At 39.7% G+C, this 24,021-nt stretch overlaps 1 protein-coding gene across 1 annotated transcript in view; it reads right to left on the reverse strand.

Moving 5' to 3' along the window:
- rbm20 (RNA binding motif protein 20) overlaps nucleotides 1-24,021 on the reverse strand; it is a 51,434-nt gene that overhangs the window by 3,730 nt on the left and 23,683 nt on the right. The window contains exons 2-11 of the mRNA XM_014984676.2: nucleotides 14,034-15,042; nucleotides 13,008-13,072; nucleotides 12,580-12,689; nucleotides 10,956-11,056; nucleotides 4,357-4,503; nucleotides 3,185-3,316; nucleotides 3,025-3,104; nucleotides 2,307-2,940; nucleotides 2,140-2,226; nucleotides 823-1,423 (exon numbers count right to left, since the gene is read on the reverse strand). Of these exons, the coding sequence (XP_014840162.2) occupies nucleotides 823-1,423; nucleotides 2,140-2,226; nucleotides 2,307-2,940; nucleotides 3,025-3,104; nucleotides 3,185-3,316; nucleotides 4,357-4,503; nucleotides 10,956-11,056; nucleotides 12,580-12,689; nucleotides 13,008-13,072; nucleotides 14,034-15,042 (2,966 nt within the window). The remainder of the gene's footprint in view (nucleotides 1-822; nucleotides 1,424-2,139; nucleotides 2,227-2,306; nucleotides 2,941-3,024; nucleotides 3,105-3,184; nucleotides 3,317-4,356; nucleotides 4,504-10,955; nucleotides 11,057-12,579; nucleotides 12,690-13,007; nucleotides 13,073-14,033; nucleotides 15,043-24,021) is intronic.

Genomic DNA, 24,021 nt, shown 5'->3' on the forward strand with positions numbered 1-24,021 from the left:
TGATTTTTAAAAAATATTTATTTTGTTAGGATTTTCTCTAAACCACAGTGGTTCATAGTACAGAAACAGACTCTAATGTAAAGACTCCTGATTAAAATCTGAGTCAATGGAGAAAATGTGGAGTCCTCAATCAGAAACGAGATGCAAGTTGAGCTTCAAAATGTGGAGGCAAATTATTAAAAAATACATTTGAATATAAACAAGCTGTTAATCAACTGCTCAAACATGTCAGAGCAAAACCCCCAAAACCCAAAAGCAGAACTTTAAGGATGTTTTCACACCTGACGGTCCGGTAGATTCTGCTACATTTGTTCCATTTTCCAGGTTCGCTGTCACATTGTCAGACCATCTAAACCAATTTAAAAACTTGCTTAACCTCCTCGCCTGTGGTGGCGCTGCTTCGAGAACCACAGAAGGAAACTTCACAAAAACCGAAGAAGACACTGAGCTCAACTTCCTTCTTTACAAAATGAAAACAAAAATGGAGTAGTGTCAGATTTTCATGGCTGTTGGATTTCTTTTCAAGTTTTCAAGAAAACACAAGCACTAGATTCTTGCGTTTGTTTTGGTTGTATTTACCCAGAATGCTCAGTGCTACGGTTCAATTACTATTTTTGGAAAGGTCTTCGATCCACTCGCAACGTAAAACTTGATTAGTGACATTTAACTTTTATTGGTTAAGTGTCTCTTAGGCTCTAATAGGTATAAAACATGCTGCTGCGTGATTACAGAAAATGAAAAATGCTAATCAATGTGACATATTTTTGAAAGTCACCTTTGGAGAAGATAAAAAAAAAACCCAGACATATTATAGGGAAATACCTCTTTTCAGACTGAAGTCCTTCAGCTGAACTTCCAGATGGATTTTATCTGGAGTCCGAGTTTCTTCCTGGCTTCTGCCGTCCTCTAACAAACAGACGTGATTTTCCATTGGCTCGTCCGGCGCCGTGTTGTTGGGAAGCTTGACGCTCTCCAAGCACGTCTCCTCCAGCGCTGCTTTGAACTCCTCACTGGGGAAGCCACTGATGTCTGACACTTTTTGCTCTGTCGTCTCTAAATTCACTTTCTCGGTTTCAGTACTTGGTGCGGCGATTTGATCCTCTGCTTTCTCAGCTTCGGACGCTGACGCCTCGCCCCTCGCCGCCTCGGCCCTCGCCTCCTCAACTGAGTCCTCCCGTTTAGGTTTCTCGCCGGATTCTTTGTGCTCCTCCACTGCTGGAGTCGATGGAGACGTGTGCTTCTGCTGCGATTGCTCCGCGGTCGGCTCTTTGCGACAGGAAGTAAACTCCTGGAGCTCGGAGAGATCTGGCTCGAGGATGCAGTCGTCCTCCCCTCCCACTTCATCCACCGTGACCAGCTCCTCCATGTTTCTGGGATACCAACATTCTTCATCCGTGTCCTCGGCACTTTCCAGCACGTTCTCCTGACGACACGGATGAAGGAAACGTTTCACAAACACACATCAAGACGCAGACACGTTTGACCTAAAGCTGCAGACGTTTGACATACAGACTCATTTGATACGACTGAATGTCGAATACAGATAGTCGTCTACCGTTTACTGTCATGAAACTGACACGTTTCAAGTCTTGTATAGATGTTTCAAAGTTTGAGTTGTTAAAAATACATTTTGAACTTTGTTCCACGCTTCGTTTTGTTTTTTTACTTTTATTGCTTCATTTTGAGCCATAAAAAGAAAAAAAAGCATATTACTCCCCTTAACAGGTAAAAAAAGAAAAAAAATATATAGATCCATATAGACAAAGTAAGAAAATGTTTTATATAATAATACATTTAATAATAATAAAATTTAGATATAAAGAAGAACGTATACATTAGTTTGTGTCCACATATGTTTTTGATGTCAATACAACTGATGTTTCAGACCATTACTACAAAATAATTTTTTAATTATAATTTATTAATTATATAATATGTATGTATGTATAATTGTAAATTCTGAATAAAATTACGTTTAGTAATTCTATTAAGGTATTGTCTAACAGTAAACCGCTCATGATGAACATATTTATGACAATTTATGCATGTCTTAGCCAATTCAAGTATTTAGGTTTGAAGCACATACCAGGCCAATAATCTTGTCTGTAAATAGTTTGAAAATCCTGATTATTTACTCACAGTTTTTCTGTCCTTGTCATTTTCAGCCGCCTCTCTTGACTTGTTGCTTTGTTGTGGCAGAGCAGATTTTTCTTTGGCCGCGGCGTCCTGAAAGGAGCACACACTTTATTGGTCAAAAGACGAGATGGATGTAATTATCCGGCGATGCAGAAGCAAAAAGTACTCACAGTGTTTTCGGGAGCAGCTTCTCTCTCCTGTTTCTCCGCGTGCCCCCTGCTCGGGTTTTTGCTCCGCCTCTTGTCCTCCGGCGTTCGACACCGCGGCTCGTCCGCCGTCTCAAACTCAGAGTGCCTCGACCGGACGGGATGGTCGCCGTCCCTCCTCCTCGGCTTGGCGTCATGCCGATAGTGAGATGCCCTGCTGAAATCTTCGTCCATGCTCCTGTAGGAGTTGAAAGACGAGCCCAGGGGGCTGTCCCGCGGGTGCCAGTCTCTGCTGCTCCTCGTCGTTGTCGCTTCGCCGCTTCCGCGTTCGTCTGCTGACCTCAAGTGACCCAAGTGTTTGTGGTAGCTCTTCCGTCGGTCGGCCGTCCTCCCGTTGGGTCGACTGTCGTCCATGCCGCCGCCGCCGTTCCTCCAGGGACCGTCACGCTCCCTCTCGTCCTCCCCTCGTCTCAGGTGCGGCGGCCAGTCTCTGGAGCCCCGGTGAGGGCTCAGGCCGTTGCTGCCCCTGTCCTGACCCCGGCACGGAGCCGCCGGGGGGCTGTGGGCAGAGCTGCACGACGTGAAACTGGGACTGTGGGAATGAGGACTCAGGGAGCGGCTGATGGGGCTGCGAGACCGCGCTCTGTCTGGAAGGTAGCTGACAAGAAACAATAAAGAGAAACACATCTCTGTAAATGTTTTACTTAAACATTTAGGGACTAGGACGCAACAGTTCCCTTACTGTTCAAGTTCTTGCATTTTGTCCCTTTCCCGCTGTGAGGTAATATCCTGGATGATTGACTGAACATCTTTACCAGGTTTCTGCAAAGAAAGAAAATATACAGGCTTAGAGGCTGACTAGCACATCCTGAGTGTTGGTTGCTTCTTTGTCGTTATTTTACCTTGAGCTGCAGCTCCTTGTACCTCTTAGACATCCGAATGAGGAGTTTCTGACCGTTAATCGTGGCCGGAGTCAGTTGATAGTATTGAACCATGGCCTGAGCAGCCTCTACATACGCCATCTCCAGAAAGGCCTAGTGAAGGAGCAGAGAGAGCTTCCATTAAAAAAAAATAACATCGAGAGTGACAATCTGGTGGTACATCAAGGCGCAGCAACATTTTAAATAGTTACGGTTTGAAAGTGACCATTATAAAGCTGGAAGTTATTTAAATATGTTCCACGGTTTCCTTAAGAAAACAGTGTGAAACTTTCAAGAGCGACAAAAAAAAAAAAAGCATGAAAAACGAATCCAAAAATAATTTTTGGGAAAAAAAAAAAAGTCATCTGAAAATGAAGTGTTGACATAATTTCATAAATATTTTACTTCTTAATCAAGTTATTGGCCCAAGCTGCACTACTATATTATGACTGGAAGGACATGGCAATTAAAGTTGCTGCAACAACTGGGACCTTGGAGGCGAGCTGCAGAAAGAAAGCTATGCTCACCAACTCCTCGGTTAACAAACGCCTGCTGACAGCTGCACCGAAACTTTAACCTCGTTTTACAATGAGACACGGTCCCACAAAGGGTTAATTATTCAGTTCAACTCCAAAAACGCTGCGTTGACCCAAAAAGGAAAATTAAATGTTGTTGTAGGTCTTCAAAGAGTTTGCTCTGGGGAGGAAGAATCTTCTGCAGCGGTCTGCGTTACAGCAAATCTGAAGAAGCCTCTGACTGAAGACATTCTGTTGTTGTATGAGGGTCATTAAGTGACCAACTCAAAGTAACAAGTAGACGGTTGGGTACATAAAAATATAAAGACATAAAGATATTCTCTAGTACATATTTAAAATAAATTTGCCTTCTTTTAATCTGAAAATCACAGGATGATTTTCAGTCAGGGTAAAATGATTGATTGTTACTTATTTATCCAACATCTCATTCTACTTCGCAAGACAAAAAGCTTGGCTTAACCCAGATTTCCCTTCATCTGAGATTATTATGAGGAGAAGAAAATTTGGTACTTCGTACGGATAATTTCAGAGCATTAACTGGAATTAGCTGAAGGAGCTGCACTGAATCTGAGCCACACAGATGAAGAACTGTGACTACAGAGTGAGTAAATGTTGTACCTGATGGGTTGAGCGCATCAGGATGTAGTTGGTGACCTTCCCGAACGGTATTCCCAGGTTGATGACGTCGTTCTCCGTGCAGCTGCCCTCGGGCAGGTTGCAGATGTGAACGACGCGGCCGGCCGATGTTTTCCTGGGTGGAAACGGCTACAAGCACAAAACAGGCAGGCGTGTGTCCAACACTCAAATCCGACGAGCATCAGAAATAAAGTCCTACACGTTTAACAGAGCTACGTTCCCAGTTTTCGAGGTAGCTAAACACACGTTATACAGATGAGAGTTTTTACAGGATTTATTGCAACTCTTGGGCATTATACACAGAAGAATGTTAAGTTTGCTCTGCCTCATAATAATAATAATAGGGAACAGCCAGTGAATCTACTCTGTCCATGTAATGGAAAAGTTCCTTGTCTTATTAAAGTCGTCTCATTTTGACTTTGGTCCCTGGAGTTTCAAGGCCCTTTGAAGCCGTCTTAGTTTCAGACAGCGGCCTCACCTAATGTCTGCATAAAATGCAGGATTTAAAAGTCAAGCATAGTGTGGAAAACCTGGCTGTCTAACTATGTGCAACATTAAACCGCATGATCCCATTTATTATTAGCCCCCCTGGCAGCAGCGCTGTGGCGATAATGAAGGTTTCTTGTTTGGATTTAGAGAGTTGTCAGTTGACGGGACCCAGACATTTCTCACATTTGACACTTGGCTGTAAACCTACCGAGGCATGGCGGTTCACCTATGGACCGGCGGGGGAAAGGAGAGCGTTAATCAAGACACACAGCTGAGGGAGACTCTGGAGGAGCTGCAGAAACCCACAGCTCAGGTGAGAAAATCAGTTGACAACAGCAGCTGTTAGCTGTGGGCATTACAGAGGAGTGGCTGGTCGTTTATTGAACGTTTTTGGAAATTGGTATTTTTTTTGTAAATGTGGAGGTGGCAAAAAAACAAAAGGTCACATTATCACTAAAGGGAGTACGAGAGAAAAAATTTAATGTTTTCATTAGTTACAAATTCTAAAACTTGCCGCTAAGCACCCTGGGAAGTAGTTCCCACTCCCGCCCTTTTCTTCCTTCAGTTTAATGCAGAAACAAAAAGTTTACTCAACTCTGTGAGACTTGACAAAATAAAACTACTTAAAGATCAGGAATATATATATATATATATCTATCTATCTATCTATCTATCTATCTATCTATCTATCTATCTATCTATCTATATATATATATATATATATATATATATATATATATATATATATATATATATATATATATATATATATATAGCTAATCACTGTCACTTTCCAAATACAGTTGTTATTAATAATAACAAATATTTATTATTACACCACATGAAGTCTTAATGAAACGCTTTGAGGTTTGTGGTTATTTCATGATATTTCGCAGCACACTGTATCTGCGCTGCCTCCGATATGAACAGAGAACAAATACAGGAAATCAAAAGGTTTCTTTTTACAGAAATACGCCTTCAGTTACACACCAACCGCGTGAGACCTTTTGGTTTCAAGCCGTACGAGGTCTTATGCCTCAGTTGTTTCTATACTATTTGCACTTTCATCAGTAAGGTAAGACATGAAAACATTTGCTTTCAAGAATTTTGTTTGCATTTATTACTAAATGTCACATTACGGGACAAAAGCTGGAAATTACGGCATATTTCCATGTTCTCATTACCCAATACTACAACGTTAGGAGCCCTTTAGCCTTTAGCTGCTTTCATAGCCAACAAACACTATTTCAGAGTTTTTAAAGGCGTCACTAAATGCCTCGTCTTCAACCCAATAAATTCTGCAACGTTGAAACTACAAATACTGTGATAAGCATCCACCGTTGTGCTCGTCACATAAATCTGCCTAGTTTCCGTAGCCGTTGTGCGGCTGCAGTTTCCTCGGCTCCCCCTGCTGCCCGCCGTCTGACAGACAGCTCCATGTGTGGGACAGGCGGTGGTCTTAATCCCACTTTGGGTCGGACGCCAGGGTCTCGGGTTTTACAGGGAATTTGTTCAAGGAATACCCAACAATAACACAGACTTTACTCTGCTCAAGTGTGGAGAGTCCAATGGGAGCATAAGGACACCCTTGTTCTCTCAAAAGTCATCCATGATGTCGGAGCGCTGCGTTTTCTGAGCATCAGGGCTGACTCGGGTTGATGTTATCCAGCTGCTGTTGAAAACCCGACAAACTCAGTACAGAATTGTTTTTTTTTTTTTTTTTTGCTCATTAAACAACACCAACATCTTTTTATGATTTAAAAGCTCAAAAAGAGACAATATTGTCATTTGGGCTTCCACCAAAAGGTCGAACGGACGACCTAAGATTATTGAAAGTCTGTGGGGTGACTTGGCGTTTCCTGGCCGGCTGAACCTGTCATGATATTAACGGCATCGGATGAACGAGTGATAATTCTATTAGCGGCGCTCGCCAGCTCTGCCCCGGCAGCAGAAAACACAAAGGTCAGTACAAGCTGAGCTCAATAAACACATCCAGGAATAGGTTGCTTAGGCATAAAAGAGAGAACAAAAGTCTTGATAAGCTGCAGGAGTTTGATCAGAGCAACTACAGCGTTTGTTGATTTAGCATTTAAACAGTAGCTGCTCCCATAAACCGTAAACCATTACGGTTAAGCGGCGTTGCTTCTTGCTCCATCGCTTTCACAGCCTCCTGAGAAGAAACTGAAACCAACAATACAGAGCATTAAATATTTACCTGCTGCGGTGTGCTAAGCTGTTAGCTGTTTCCTAAACCTTCTTTCAGCACTTTTTGTGGTTTTGCTTAAGCTAGCAGTAGCCAAACTTTATGTCACCCAGGCCAGAGGAATACAACTTGTAAAGCATTTTTTTTTACAGACAGACTCCAAGTCAAGTTCATACATTTCAATTTGATAGTTAACAAACGATGCAGTGAAGTTCAGTTTATTGTTCAAATCGATGGAAGAGTTTCAGCTTCATACTGAAGCTGGGTTTTCTGGAGGAAAAGCTCCAGGAAAACCCAGTGTGATTAGCCACCAGCTACGACCGACTGAGGGGTTAAACCAAATAAAGCAGTCAGAAAAATACCTGTGAATTATTGTAGATCCAAAACTCAAAAAGGGTTTTGCTCAATTTCACTAAAAGAAAGCTATTCAGTTAGCAAATTCACTTTGGTTTGACTGGACGTTTGTATTTTTGTTTTACCAGAATCTCTCTCTTTGAGCATATTTAGCCAAGTTTAGTGAAATGATTTAAAGCAGATTTGGGTGGAATAAAGGTTATATTTACCACGAAATTAAAAAGAAATGGAAAAAAAAACATGGTTATTATTTAACAACAATTACTTTGTATTCCTAATTATTTTCATCATATAAAGATTTTAACTTGTTGGTAATTTTTATTTGCCCTGATTACAAATAAAAATGGATTATTGTTAAACTGTAGTCACAAAACGGCTCCAGAGACGCCCTTCGGACACCCCTGGTTTAGACTGCAGCAACATCCTCACACATAACTTTCTTGAATATTTTTTCCTTTAAAGCCATTTTGCTTCGTAAAAAACCAGCTGAAACGTCTCCCCAGGTTTCTTTGCCTGAAGCGGCCTCCAGCATGTTGCTTGATGAAGGGAGAAAGTCTCTTCGGTTTTACAGTTTCTCTCCTTTGCGTTCCTACACACACGGCTCTCATGCCAGCTCCTCGGATCTCTTTACCAGCCCCTCGCTGCTCTGAAACTTTATACTGCAGGACGAGGGTGCGACCCACAGGCCTCCAGGTTGCTCTTCCAAACAGTGGTTAGCTGTAATCCAGTGTTTATCGCTGTTCTTTTTGCAGGAAGCAACAAAGCTACTGTGTTACTTCGCCGCAGACCCACAGACTCTGCAGCACGAAGACACGTCAGCCATGTTCTTGAATGTCAGGGCAGACGTGGCAGAAACTTTGTTTGCGCCATAAAAAATAGAGATTAGCGTTAACGTTTGATGCACATATTTGACAATGTTGTATGTGTGTGAGCTCTTTGTTCAGAGCACGGCTTTCTACACTATAAAACCCGCACATGTCCGGCTCAGACAGGTGTGTGTTTTTATTGGGACTAACATTAGCTCTTGAAGCGCCGCTTGTAAATATTTTTACACTGATACAGTAAAATGTTTTGTGAATTAAAAAAAAGAAAAGAAAAAGAAAACATGATCAGTAAGATGATATATCAGGTCACAGGATGCTGTGGTTTTGTCAAATAAGTAAAGGATTAATAAAAAAGGACGCTGTGGTTATGTTAATTTGAATAAGGTTGAATCTGATTGTAGGTCAGATTTAGAAAGTCGTTTACTTATTTATTTTTAGGACTTTACAGCTTATGCAAAGCATTTGGCAAGTCTCTCTTTTTTTACTTCAGGTATTACTATCGTTTTAATCCAATGAAATATATTTAAACATAAAACATAAAAATTTTTTATTATAACCCAACTCTTCTGGACTACAGATGGAAATTAACCACTGGTCAAATCTGGTGCATTTCTGCAGTTGTTAATACATGATCCTGTACATCTAATGAAAACATCAAATTTTATATATATATATATATATATATATATGTATATATATATATATATATATATAATTAAAAAACTAACATTTTTAACACAGAAATGTGGGCTTTGTAAAAATTTTAATTCTTACAAAGAATTACAATTTTTTTAAGAAAAATTTAAATTCTGAAATAACATTTAAATTTTTAAATGTTTTTTTTTTTTAATTTACTGACAAACCACACTCAAAATGACTGAATACGAGTAGATTTGATGCAAAACAAATGCAGTGGAAGTCCAAGTGTTTTTGTTTTGTTTGGTTTTTCAGTGCATTGTGTTTGCATTAAATCATAGTCAGGTCTGGTCAGACCCCTTGCTTTGCATTATATGAAACGTCGTTACCCAGTATTGGTAGGGACACATTCTGCCAGGTTTACACTCTGCACAACACAGCAGGTTCAATCCCTACTGAACTCACATGCAAATAATCAACAGAAAGCCTGTTTGGCATGAAACCAACAGAGATTTTTTTTTTTTTTTTTTTACTCATGGATGTAAACCCTTGGATGAAATTTTGCCCCATCTCCTCTAACAAAAGTGACCACAACCAACATGGTAGAAACAAGAAGTTCAGTTGATATTTAAAAACATATTAAATGGTTAAATTAAATTCTCATTATTTGCTTGTACCCATGCAAAAAGTTTGAAAAAAAACAACACTTTTTTGTATTTTCTGCACAAATTATCCACCGGCTACAATAGCTCGAACTGAAGAAGAGTGAAAATAAGTTTTTATAAATAAAGAATAAATTTAGTAATGTTTCACATCATAAAAAGTGATGAATGAATTTGCTGCACCGAACTGTGCATGTGTGTGTTTTTGTCAAAATAAAACACACACATCATTGCGTGCCTGTTCCAGTCCACACACACTGCGGACAGCTTCATGCTGCGCTCCAATTCAGCCTGTCTGCAAGTCACCCGGGGTAATTTTGGGCTCCTTTCACCTCACTTATCATCCGCTGCGTGCTTTTCGAGACGTCTGCCTGCGTGATGGACGTCAGTCAACAGATGCTGTTTCCCGGTTTCCTGTTTTAGAGGAGAGACCGGCTGACTGCGAGGCGTGCCTCTGCAGCTCTGTTCCCAGGGAATAATAATACGGAGGCGTATAAAATGTCGTGACTTACTTTCATGTCTGCTGACCTTTCTGTCATTCAGCTTAGGAATATGATGTCCTTACAAAATGATTAGCAGGGACTGGAGCAACCCAGAGGAGGTTCAGAGGGTAATTAACAATGTTAATTTTGGACTTGTGCTTATTTTAAGCGCAACTTTCAGTTTTGTTTAACATGAAACTATGAAGGATTTGTTTTGTTTGTTCTGAAGAGACTTCAATCGTGTGGAATAGAAAAAAAAGTTAGCCAACTTTTCTCTTGCTTTTAAAATATGTACATAATGCAAGAGTCGATTAAAGTCACTTGAAACAGAAATAATGTGACTGAATAACAAACACTGGAGGTGTGAAATAAAGCCTCAGCACTGCTAAAAAAAAAAGAGCAGAAATTCATGTTCTAGCAGTTACATAATCTCATGCTGAAAAAATTTATTTGAGTTAATTTTTGCAGTAAAGGGGAAGAAAAAAAACATCTCAAGTAAAAAAAAAAAAGGCATTTTTATAAAACCACCAGGTCAGAGTGGTTCCCACTCTTAACATTTAGTTTTAATCTCAGTGGAGCATTTTCTTTAACTTTATATTTCACTGCCAAGAATCTTAAATTCGTGATCCTTTTCAACATGGGAAAAACAAAAGACCGTGAAATTCAACAAGCTCAGTGTTGTTGCCTCCCAGAGGATATTAACAAGAAAAAAATGTTTAAAACACAGTCTGTTCACACAAAAGCAAAAAGTATTTTAAGAAACATGAAAACGACATCCAATAATATAAACGGGAGGAAAAACAATGATTTAAAGATTCCAAGAAAACAGATGTTCCTTTATGACTTTAAAACCTGTTAAGTCACATATTCAGACGTTGAGCGCAAACTGGAATAATTTCTAAGTGAACACAAGGCAGAACCTTTGTCTGACCTTTGACTCCGGCTGGTGGGGGGCAAACGCTGCGTCTGCTGTGGGATACGTCTTCATGGCTGCTGCTGGCAGGTACGAGGCTTTGGTTCCTGACGACACATCTGTTCAAACGACACGTCAGAGACGTCATGAAGGACAGCAGGAGAGCAGTGAATGAAAACCCACATTTGATGATAATATAGTTGAAACATTCAAAAATCATCTTCCAAATAACCCAGATTGAATCATTAGACTTCATTTTCTATCAGGAATGTGAGTTTTTCAATGTAGAAGTTTTTAGTTACCATGTTTGGAGTAGGAAGGAGCATTTATATCTAAACTAGAGGAGGAAAAACTGTAAAAATGTGGCTTTAGTGCATTCTCCCTGAGCTGATCTGCTGGTCCCTTCATGATGCTGTTTGTTCTCCAACAAAACTCTGAGCGGAGATCCAACGTATTGATACTTAAGATTACATCTTGAAATTTTATTTTTGTATTAGAATTTTTCAACTCTTTTTCAAAAGTTATGGATTGATTGGCTCTCAAATTATTATTTTTTGCTTTCCCATTACTATTTGTCATTTTATTTTGCTATTAAAGTGTTTTATTGAAGTAGAAACCTATAACTTTTGTCCAAATTCAGTCATTTGTTTGAAAAAAAAAAAAAGTCACGAAAAAGCACACAGAGCTCAGAAGTTTAATGATATGTCAAACTTAAATAAAAAGTATTGGTACTGGTGATACTGGCACTGTATATAGTTGATATCGGATCAATACCAAACTGGAATATGTGGTTTTGCACAACGTTACCTCTGAGGTCTTAACAGAACAGCGAGATTTAACCTTGGATTACTTTAGTAAGTTTACTGATTCAGTGAGTTATCAAGGGAATTTGTTCGATTGCCTTTTAATTATGGATATATGACTCCTGTTTAGATTTTACTGTAGCAGGTTTTTCAAAACAATGCTTCATTTTACCCTCATGTATATACACTACTTTGTGTAGGACATACAGTTCCAATACCACACATAAAAATTTTTCTTTAGTAACCTGATAAGATGTTAAAAAAAAAAGATTTAAAGGAAAGGGAATATTTTTGCTAGGTACTACATGTCCAAATTACAAGTAAAAGTTGTTCACAATACGCTTTAGTTTCTGATTTGCGGCCTGGACGTAAACCAGGCTCGGGTATCGTGTGCTGTCTGAGTGAAACTGAGACTGGAGACGGCTCAAAGTCATGTCCCTTGGATATTGTCAACAGTAATAGTTTGGCACAAGTTGTCTTTCATGCTGTCTGGACCACGCGCTGGTACTCGACGTGACAAAAAGGACGTAATAGAGTGTGGAGATCCGTGGTCCTTCTCTGGAATGCTGTTAAAAGCTAACAGGAGATTTTGTTTTTCCTGCACAGAAAAAAAGCGGCCATCTTGTTAGCTCACTGCTCTCACAGGAGCATTTCTCAGATACCTAAAGCGTTCATAGATTTGAAAACGATGTTTTGCAAACAGCAGACGTGAACAGTTCGAGTTGCATCATGACAAGCAATAAACTATCACACTCTGTTGCACGACTCTTGAAATAGTCTCCTTCACATTCTTTAGCAGACAGAAAAAAAAACATTACTACATTACATCTGTAGCCTACCTTGACTTGCGGCGGAGCCGACCGTGGGGTTCGTCCCTCCTGGGTTCAGACCTCCATCACACAGCCTGCCGACGGCGTACTGAGGGGCTCCGGCCGCCGCCGCCGCTGAGCTGCAACAATCACAGAAGGCTGATTTTAGCTGCCTCTCCCCTGCCTTGCTCACTCATATCTTGTGACAGAGATCATAACCCTGGAAAGATTAAGACAGCTGTTTACGGAGCGAGGACGAGGAAGAAAAAATGCCCCAAACACTCAGAATGCCGTTGTGTCGACTGTGTCCAAGAAGCTAAGAGGAAGTCTATGACAAAAATTATGTCTACGCTTGTAGTTTTTGATTTCACACACACAAAAAAAGAACGAAAGGCAAGAAAATACGAGTTTCAGCTTGAGGAAGAAGCACAAGAACTTCAAAGTAGCTAAAAACTCACCTGTCGGTGGCGTACAAAGTTCGATTCTGCAGATGTAGTTTCCCCTTCACATGCTGGTCCCAGTCCTGAAAACACATAAACGTCATGCCGTGTCCAAACATAGTCTTTAACAGCTATGTCTCACTGGATGGGCACTCCTTGTCCTCCGTGGCTGGGGGGAAAGCTCCTTAAAGCTCTAAATTATAACTGCAAATATCTCAGGAATTTTTTTTTATTATTATTTTTATCCCTGAGTTGTTTACAGATAAGCCCACAATTATTTGTCTTCAATTCAATTCAATTTAGTTTATTTACAACACATGCTATTACAAAAAAAAAGCTATTTCAATCCAGTGATACATACACTTCAGTTGATTCTGGTTAACAACCTGCATCAAGTTCACTCAAATTAGTTTAATTTACAAACGTATTTCATTGACATCTTAGAGTGGCCTAGTCAAAACCCTGACTTGAATCTGATAGAGAATCTATAGGGGAAGCTAAAGATTAGAGTATGGTGAGGAGGCCTTCCCACCTGGAGCTCATCGTCAAACATAAATCATCAAGATACCAGTGGAAACAAGCAAAAACAAAATGGCCGCCCAGCATGGAGGTTTGATGGTTGTCATGGCAATGGTTGTTGAATGGGGTGTAAATAATTTTTGACATGACACATTCTAACAAAACATAAACAGACAAATTATCTGGTTGAAAACGTAAAGCAACAATGACAGCATTTGTTTCCTTTTTATTTAACCGGTTTTCTAAGAAACGTAGATTCAATGCAAAGTCTAACGCAGTGTAGTCTGTGGAAAAACTGGATTTCTGTTAGTCTCCAAAACGCCTGGATGCAAAACGTAATGACCCCTTTTCAGTTCAACACCATTTCTGACGAGGAATTCATGTGTTTGTTCATGAGAGATGGAGACGGGTTACTGTTTACAGTGAAGTGGAAGCGAAAGGTCAAAAGTACGGCGTTCGATCACAGTGCCATCTAGTGGCCCTACATACAAATGACTTCACACTCGTTTTCACGGAGATGCTCACCTTGAGGTTGTAGACCTTTTTATCACAGATGCTGCACTGATGTGGCAGCTGGGAAGGTGTGATGCCATAAAAGTCACTGACTTGATGGGCCTGGAGTGTCCTGGTACCCGACAACAGGGTTTCCTCGCCCCCATGCAGGTTCTGGTAGCTTCCGAAGCCCTGCGTGCCGCTGGATCCGAAAGAGGAAACCCCGCTACAGTTCAGCTTGGGCTCGGGGGTCGGCTCTTCTGGGTTGTACAGTTCTGTTCTGGACCAAATGGGCTGCCCAGCTGAAGGCCAGGCTGTGGGAGGGTTTGAACCCAAGTTTACCTTTCCAGTTTGGTTTAAGTTATGGCCTTTCCATTGCTCCTTATGAGCGGTGGAGTTCATTGGCTCATTGGAACTAAACCCAACTGGTTGTCCCTGCAATTCATGCCCATAGAAATCTCTGTGAAAGCCAACATTGGTCATGTTCTTGGCCTGAGATTTAATCCCCGCGTACTGTCCGTCAGCAGATGTTCCTCCAGATAAGCTGTACTGAAGACGTCTGTCGGTGTCAGAAGAGTAAGTCGATCCAGGATTTTTTCCGTACTCCCCACCTTGTTGCCCCTTCCCAGCCCCTCCACAAGCATGATCCAGTTGTACATTCCCTGAGTTTTGGTTGAATGCCCCACCCACCAACGACCCAACGGCTGAATTTGAGGAGGGGAACCCAATCACCCCAGTGGGGAAGGCCCCCGGTGGATTCTTGACCAAAGATGAACTCCTTAATTGATTCAACAGGGGCTGGGACATGTTGACATTGGAAATCAACTGGTTGAGAATGCTGGCGGCGTTGGCCGCGTTTCCTCCCTGAGCCAGTTTGAGGCGATGGAGGGTGAGCTGGGCCTGGAGCTGAGCGAGCTGAAGGCTTGCTGGGGTCAGGAGGAGCTGGTTCGGCAGCTGAGGTCCAGCTTGCACATTGCCTGGCAGCTGGGCAGCCACCGGAAGGCCCTTCTTCTCTGTGCTGTCCAACGGCGGTGATATAATGCTACAGGGTGGGGGAAAACAACACAGACGTTATGGATTGCACAGGACAAATGCACTTCCTGTCAAGTTTTGGATTTGAAATTACGTGTAGTATGTTATGATACGGTATGTTATAATAGGGGAAATTTATGGGAAAATACTAATTTAGGAGCACGAAGGAAAGAATGGTAAGAGCTTCCCGGACAAAACGGGAGACTTGACAGGTATGTTTTCTGTTTGTGCCATGATGGGACTTGCCTGAGAAATTAAATCTACTGTAACTTTTGCTTACAAGTATTGTAAAAGATGCTTGGTGATTATTTTCAATGAAAAGTTTGAAAAGTTTTAAAGTAGGGAAACAAATAAAATTTAGGAAATATTCAAAAACAAATTTGCATATGTCTTCATCTGACTTCCATAAATGACATTATTTAAAAACTTCATAAAATACATTCTAAGTGCAAAATGTTCCTTCTCCGCAATCTTGAAAATGCATAAAATGTCTCAAAATTGTATGTGCATATATCAAAAAGTATAACTTTTAATGCAAATATAAGAGCAGGAAAAGATCACAAGAGAAAGACAAGTAGCAGCTGCTGGTGTTTGTAGGTTCATCTTAGATTTTTAAGGACTGTGAATTAAACAAAACTTTGTTTACTTGAGGGATGAAACTCAGCTCAGCCTGACGTCAATTACAGAGCACCACTTGAGAGAGAACGAAACTTTGAATATTTCTTGCAGAAAGCGACAGAACATTTTCCCTCAAGGTGGGTCATAAGTGACTGCTGTGGCTGTGCGTAAGTAGGTACTAACAATGATAAGAGAAAAATCAATGCGACCATTGGACTGTATAAATTTCTATTCTGTATGAGTTTAACATTTGCGCGGTCAAAAATGGTTTACTTTTGCTTTAGAAAATTGCTTTTTTAGTCTTAGTGTCTCCACTAGTTTTAAATTTGTTGCCTGCGGCTTTGAGTTATACATGAAAATTTGACCTTAGAGTATAAAAGCTAACAGATTAAACCAAGTTCTTTTTGCACTCGGTTTTATTATTTATGGAAGGGAGACGGCGCAAAGATGAGCTAAGAATTGCCTTGTTACTGAAAATGTGCTACATAAATAAAATGACAACCTAAGAAGCTGCAGCTGCATTTTTAGTTGCAACTTAGACTATAGCACATGTGGTTAGCCGAAGTATCAATTTATTTATTTTACTGACGCTGTCAGTAAAATACAGTTAGCATTTTATTACCGAGGGCGACTAGCCGTGCCACGATAATTTCTTAACCTGGTTGGATCTTTATAAACTTCTCAGTGTGCAGCTACAATTAAACATGCATTTATTTTAGGGCTTAAAACATTTTTTTTTATTTTTTTTACACATCTGTTACTGGTTGCTCTGACCCTGAGTAGCTGCTCCACCTCTTCAGTTTCTGAAGAGGTGGAGTGAATGCACTCACTGTCTAAACTTAGTCTCCTCAGCCACACGTCACGTCAGAAATGTGAAGCACCTGACACTGCCCCGTCTGGCCCAAACACCCGTCTCTTGGTTTGAGACAAAGCATTAAAATTGTAGCACATGCAGATGCTGACAAACTAAATTTAAACCAATGTGGTGGGACAAAATCTTCTGAAAGTGAACAAAAAGATGCAACAGATGAAGTGGATTCATAGGTTGCCAAACAGCGAAGATTTTTGCAGAGATATTTTTTTTTTCCAAATATTAATTCACGCCTCTGAGACTGGCAGAGGACTATTAGCCCCTACATGTGTCCGGGCCGCCTTCTCTGGTTATGATTTGCTCTTGCGAATACTTTGCCACTTCATAAACTCATCGTATTGTGACTATCACTTCTCCTCGCACTGAAACATAAACCGGGCCCGGGCCTTAAAAATCACACCTCCGAGGAGGAAAACCGACACTCAGTGAAACCTTGTAAGCTTGTTTTGCATTTCAGATTACAGAATCCTTAACACCTGCGCTGAACTGAACGCAAACATTTGCGTTTTCGTCTGAGCCATGAACTTTACAGGGCAGTCGGAGCGGCTGCCGTCGTCGTGGTAAATAGAATACGATTTGTCTTTTGTAAGAACTAGAGTGATGTTTAAATATATCAGCACTTTGGACGGTATTAGGATAATCATGCACACACTGAAGAGGAACCGAGGAGGAAGAACGAGCCTGATCTCGTTTCTCATTAAATCAACAGGAAGAGAAGCTCCATGGACACACACTGCACTCTCTGACCTGCCATCAGACTGGAGTAAAGTCAGACATTTACACACTTATCTGGACCCATCATGCAAGGTTGAATAAAGACAAAACTCCCCCCATATTAATGTCCGATCTCCACTGTTACGACAAGCTAAAGCCTTTTAAATTTGAGCCATAGACGGCGTTTCTGAACGTGAATTTTGACATGGTGGTGGTCTGAATAAATTAAAGTTTAAATCACAGTCATGCTGTTGCTCTATATAATATAGATGGCAACATTAAGAAAGAGGATTATGAGGAAATATTGAAGACGTCTCAAAATGTAGTTATAATTTATGGCTCCTTCAATCTAAAACACTCAGAATCTCAATGTTGAGCATAGATGGGTCTTTGAAATCAATAGAGACCTTAGTTATGCTATTAAATTAGTTACAAAGTGACGTAAAGGCAAAAAAAAAAAAAAATGTTTTAGTGGTTGCAAAGCTCTGATATTAAGAATACTAAAATTATTTGACCAAAGTTACGCAGCTTAAAAAGCTTTTTGTTTTCTTTGTTCCAAACATCAAAGAAATTGTGTAAATCTTGAAAGCAAAAATTCTAAGAAAAAAAAAAAAATACAAACAAAAAACAATTCTCAGATTTATTTTTGGCAAAAAATAAAAATAATTCACCTCGTTGATCCTAGTGGCGCCAAAACAGGAACTTTTGGTTTGAAATCAAGTCAGGAAGTGAGAAAAAAAACAAAACAAAAAAAAAAAAACAAGCTAACGAGCCGTTTTTCGCACTGTATGTAATTAACTTAATTGTGTGTTTATTGTACTTATTAGTTGTGAAAAGTTTTTCTAATGGTTGGGCCTCTTAAGTGAACAAGCATGCTGATGGAGAGAGATACGCTTACACCATTCCATCCAGTGACTCAAAGCTATAAATAAAGGAGTCGCCCGCACAGCCGCCCCGACGCACCGTGTCCTTAAAAGACTAATATGGCCTCTTGAGCAGCTGGCACGGCGCGCGAGACACTTCAGGCTAATCTTGCAATGACGATCGGGGAATATAGGTGTCAAATACACAACCACCAGGTGTGGAAGGGAAGAGTTTAAAAGCCAGAAACACGGGCGGTCCGGTGGATGAGGAGCGGGGAGGGAGCATTTTATCTCACCGCACAATTCAGTTTCTGCTCCGGGGAGAACATGCTGAGGCGACACGCATTTTAAACATGTTTACCTCGACTGAAAAGTATATTTTATTATTTTGACACGTTTACTCTGTCTCCCAGATTAGCCAGATAATTAGGAAATTGAAGTAAACTGCAGCAGGAGCATATTTTACCCAGAAATAAGTAGAATTGAGAGCAAAAAGCAACAAAAGTAAATGAAGCAACAAACTGGTAATAAATGTATTTAAGGGTGTATTTAAAGCAGCCTGCTCCTAACTGTTTAATCAATGAAAAATAGACAAAATTAAATTGGTTAAATCAAAGATAATAAGCCAACTACTGCACTGTTAAAGGAAACCTTTAGGTATGAGAAATTAGTCGTTCAGAATATCAGCTGAGATGATTACAAATCAAGCATCTGACCACCTTTACGGGTTGTAAATAAAGAGGTCTGCAGCCTAATTCCTACGTTCTAGTATCTAATAGTAACTTGAAGGGAAAGCTTTGGAGAGAAAAGAAAACGAGAGAGAAACAAAATCAAGATTTCACATCTTCCTTTGAACTGCCAGCTAAAAGTCGCTAAAGACAGATCAGATTCCCTCACTCAGGTCTGGAATCAGCTTTCTGTTATTTGTTTCCCTTTCAAAGCCAAGTATTTTTGTTCCATCAAAGAGATGCATGATGAGAGAAATGTTCAAATCTCACCTAGAAATGAATTGTGTATAATTGCCACACGTTAGCTTTAACAGCAGCCTAAACATCAGATCTGCAGCCAGAATCAGAAAATATCATCAGAAAATGTATCTATTCTCTATTTTGCTAATTTTTTTTACGCCTAAAAAAACAGAAGCTCAATGTTTTCTTTAAGAAAGACAACAAATCTCATGTAGTAGATAAAAGAAAAAAAAAAGTTGGCTATTTTCCAAAGCTCGTGTAAAATTTGGGGCCCTGAAGTTTTCTATGAAGGCTGCAGGTGGTCAAAGGTTGCAGATGCCTGGCCTATTCAATCATCAGTCAACAGAAAGGGCAAGAAAAAAAAATCCCATAATGCTTCAGTCAGAAATCTACTCGTCTTGCAAGCGGTGAATATGCTGAGAAGCCAATCAGATGGAGAACGGTCCATCTGATTGATCTGCAACATAACTGCAACCTGTAGTCTGTCAAAGTCATTTGTTCACCTCAGTATTTACTGATCAGCTGCTGATCACTGACCCAAATGAACACAAAGCAGGAATAACACTTCTCTATATATAAATATTAAAAAAACCTCATCGTAAAGAAATCCAAACTTTATCACCCAGTTGGCATAAAATTATTAGCAATGCGCCACACCAGAAATCACGCTTCAGCAGGGCTCCTTTATAACCTTGTGAGTCTTTTTCTCTTGTGAGTTTTGTTTCATTTTTTTTTTTTGTTTAATACAAACAAAGCTTTCGCAAAGCCAGAAAGCTAAATCTAGAGAACATGAGTTGTCAGAAAACCTCACTGCAGTTATCTAAAAACACATTTAACAAACGTGGAGCTTCCTCTCTGTATGTCTGCTCAAAATAAAAGAAAATTAAAACGCAGAGTAACGCTCAAAGTGTCAGAATGAGAACGATGTTGTTTTTTTAAAAATATATTCTGACTTCGATCCAAAGGACTGGACTTGAAAATTTCGGTAAATTTCATAATTTTTCTTTTCTCAAGTCTGGCCACAGACAATTGCTACTAAATGTGTCCATTTAAACCTTCTGCACACAAACCCAGTTTGAGAAAAGCTCTACCTAAAGAGTTAAGTGTGTGTCACATGAAATGCTTTTCCTAATAAACCGAAAAAAATACCCCCACACAGAAATTTAGAAAAACGAAAATAGAATAGAAAAACAAAAACATGTTGCTTGATGATTTTATGTATTAATTATGGCTTAAAGAATGGTTTCTTTACAATACGCCGTATTATAAAGGACAGCGTCTCAGTCCAGCTCCAGGCAGCAGCTGCCACAGATGTAGCGCATTACAGCAGAGTGGAGAAGGTACAAATAAAAAAAAGGAGAAACATTTATCTATTACGGCTTCTTATGTCATACAGAAATATTCAGAAATTATGAAAGAACAACCAAACAATTAAAACAGAAAACTTTCTCTTTGCTCGGTGTAACTCATTGAGGACATGCCGTTCTGCTGAAACGATCAATCAGAGCTCCGCCGGCAGATCAACCCAACGACGCACCAACCCCATCGCTCAGCGGAGCCTCGCAGGCAGGAAGTAACAAATTAGAGGCCGGATTTGGTGCAGTTCAGGCCGAAGCATCGAATTTCGCTGAAACATCCAGCGGAACAGCGAGCAGATCTGCCTAAATCTCCGACACGCCGCCGCAGACGACAAACACAAACCTCTCTGGAGGAGCCGCGGGACGAGCCTCACCTCTGACACTACCGCCGCTCTCCAGGGCTCCTTCATGCTCTGACATCTGCCCAGCATCTGAGACGGATGGGCCCCTCTCCCCCGCCCCGTACCCTTTGACACGGCCACTAATGCTCACACATGTACACTAGAATAACATCTCAGCCAGCGGTCCTTACCCTGAGACGGGTGACGGAGCTTTCCTGTGTTAAACGGACAGCCAGAGGCTCTTGTGATGAAAAGTCACAAGTGTTGAGTGTGTGTGTGTGTGTGTGTGTGTGTGTGTGTGTGTGTGTGTGTAGGGACGGGGTTAGACTAGCACACAGGAGCTAAACTATTTGGCCTTTGGGTTTTGCTGCTTCCACAGAGGCAGTAAAGCTCAGAGGAGAGTCGCCCTTCAGGTTCAAGGTGACGGAAAGCAGTAAATGCCCCTGGATTACGTCTGACCTTTAATCCCTCAGCGCCGCCGACACAGAGCTGCACTCACACGTGATTACAGAGATGAAGATGGTTTTTACTGAAGCGAGTGTCCACTTCCTCAGTGTGTCTATGAGTACATGTAGATTTGTCTCAATAAAACATACGGACAACATCTGATTTCAGGTGTAAAACTAATATTAACATTGTTGTAACTTGTTGATTTAAACGAGCTAATTAATCGTTTGTTAATGCTTGATTTCCAGATTGAATTTTATTTATCCTTCTTTGGTATGAAAAAAAAAATGTTTTGCTCTTAATTCTTTAATAAACTGCAGATATCTGGTCCTGTTCAGGATTTGCAGTTTTACAAATATGTTCTAAATTTTCATGCATGATAAAAATAACAAAAATTAAAAAAGAAAGGTTTCCAGCTTAATAACGTTTCACTTTGGATTGTATGAATTAAAACATAGAAATTCAATGAAGGCAATTTTTTTTCCCAATCTAAAATTTCTCTTTTAGTAAACATGAATTTATATTTGGCCTTAACCGAGATGAACAAACTATTATTATCTCTACACCCAATCAGCACAAAGAGGAGGCTGTTTAATTTTCTGCCCCTGTCAGATTGAGAGAATAATGTTTATTTGTTTCACCATCTGCTTTAAACAGTGAAACAAATAAATACAATCTCTTAAGTATCATTTAAGGTTTATGAAACACAACATTTAAGAGATGATAACTGGGATAACAATAATGTCTGTCATCCCATAAGTAACAGACATTATTTGCGGGATAATGTCTGTAAAATGAACAGCAATAATTTCGGTTATTTAGTCTGTTATGAGAGAGTAAATAAAAAAAAAAAGTGGGTTAGTTTTGCAAAGTAACATTTTAAATGCGTCATTCATTCACTTACAAATGTCAGTTTCAAACTAAATAATTAGATAAAGCACTAAACATTTAGGTTGACCACATCTGAGGCTAAATATTTAGTTTGGACCTAAATATCTAATTTGTAAACTAAATATTTAGTTTCAAACTAAATACTTTTGTTTGAGGCTAAATATTTAGCTTCTAGCTAAATAAATAACTATTTTAAACTAAATATTAACCTTCAGGGATTAGCAAGCTAAATATTTAGCATTCTAACTAAACATTTAGTTTGAATCTGCAACATTTCTACATGAGTGAAAACATGAAACATGGTGAAAATTTGACCAAAAAAAAAAAAATAGTGTTTGTAAAATGAACAGCAATGATTTTGGTTATTTAGTCCGTTATGAGAGACTAAATAAAAAAAAGTGGGTTAGTTTTATAAAGTAAAATTTTAAATGCGTTATTGATTCACTTACAAATGTTTACGTTCATATTCTCTCTTGTTAGAGGAGTCAATGTTTCAAAACTACATCTGGATGTTGGGCTGAGAACATGCATTTAAAAAAAAATTACCAAGTAATTTTGGTCCAGTTTCTAGTGCAAATATCTTCAAACGCTTAAAATAAGGCAAAATTAACTTACAAGTAACTTTTCTGTAAGATATAGGAGCTTGTTTAGAGTCAGCAATTTCTCAATAGTTCCACTCGTAATATGGTAAAAAATAAATAAATAAATAAAATAAATGTCTTGTGTCTTTTTCCTTGGACTGGTGCATCTGTTTCTTTCTGCAGTTTGCCAGAGTTTATGATCCATGTCGCTGGTAAACAACGTTAACCAAACGTCTAATCTGAAAAGCTGTCCTCAAAGACTTAATAAGCGGATCCAAAACAACAAATGCGCCACTCGAAACAGCGAAATGCTGTGGGGTGTGCCTGGTCCGCAAAACTTCCCAGTCTTCCAAACTAACGATCTGAACTTGTGTTCTCATAATATAGTCAACAAATCTTTGCCTCCTTGATGACAGGACAACACATGAGAAGGTACAAGAGCACCCGGCTACAGATCGTAACACTCCGGCCGCCTTTACGTTCTCACAAGGTGAGTCCATCTAGACTTTGTAATCCTGCTGCCACATGGTCATCGGTGTTGGAGACATGTCCTCCTTAATGCCGGAGCCAAACAATGTTTCCTAAGGAAGGCGTGAGATCTGTCTGAACAATAACGACGGTGAATCGACACGTTTGACAGCTTGAACATGTTGAGAACCTGAGACACGAGGAGAGAAGGGATAAAAAGAGAGGAATGGCGACAATGAGGAAGAGTAGCTTGGTTTTAAGGCTGCAGTGAAGTGTAAGAAATAAACACAGTGATATTAGTATCACTGTGAAGAAGACAAAGAAGAAATCTGGAGAAAAACAATAAAGAACGAAGCACAGAGCCATCGAATTGACAAGGGACCTCAGCAACTTACTAATGAAACTTGATTAAATGTGAGTGTAAATTAGTAAATTAGAAGTAGAAGGTACATTGAGCCTCATGTTTAAAGTTTGAGGAAGAAGCAGGTCTTTCCTAGTTTGTTCCTTTGTTTTAGAAAATAACTCCAAACAAAGGGACATGAAGCACTCGCTCACATCTTTTCATTGAGCATTTGGCGCCTCCCAAATGCTCAATGAACCATAATTTTGCCGTTTTATCTCTAAAAAATTCAGATGACGAAGCAATTTCTTTTTACCGAAGTTTAGTTTCTACTTTACTGCTTCATTTAAAAGCCACAAACACAATCAAAACAACAAAAAAGATGAATATTTTTTCTTTACACAATAGCAGAGAAAATGTAAAAAAAAAAAAAAAAAAACCCATCAAACATTTCTCAGTTTATTTTTATTACTTTACTTTTTCAATAGATAAAGATAAATTTGACCCATTTTGCTTCTCTAAACCAGTT

This window comes from Poecilia mexicana, unplaced genomic scaffold (genome assembly GCF_051168715.1).
Source record: "Poecilia mexicana isolate PSO_F unplaced genomic scaffold, ASM5116871v1 scaffold_2, whole genome shotgun sequence".
In the NCBI taxonomy this organism is placed as follows: domain Eukaryota; kingdom Metazoa; phylum Chordata; class Actinopteri; order Cyprinodontiformes; family Poeciliidae; genus Poecilia; species Poecilia mexicana.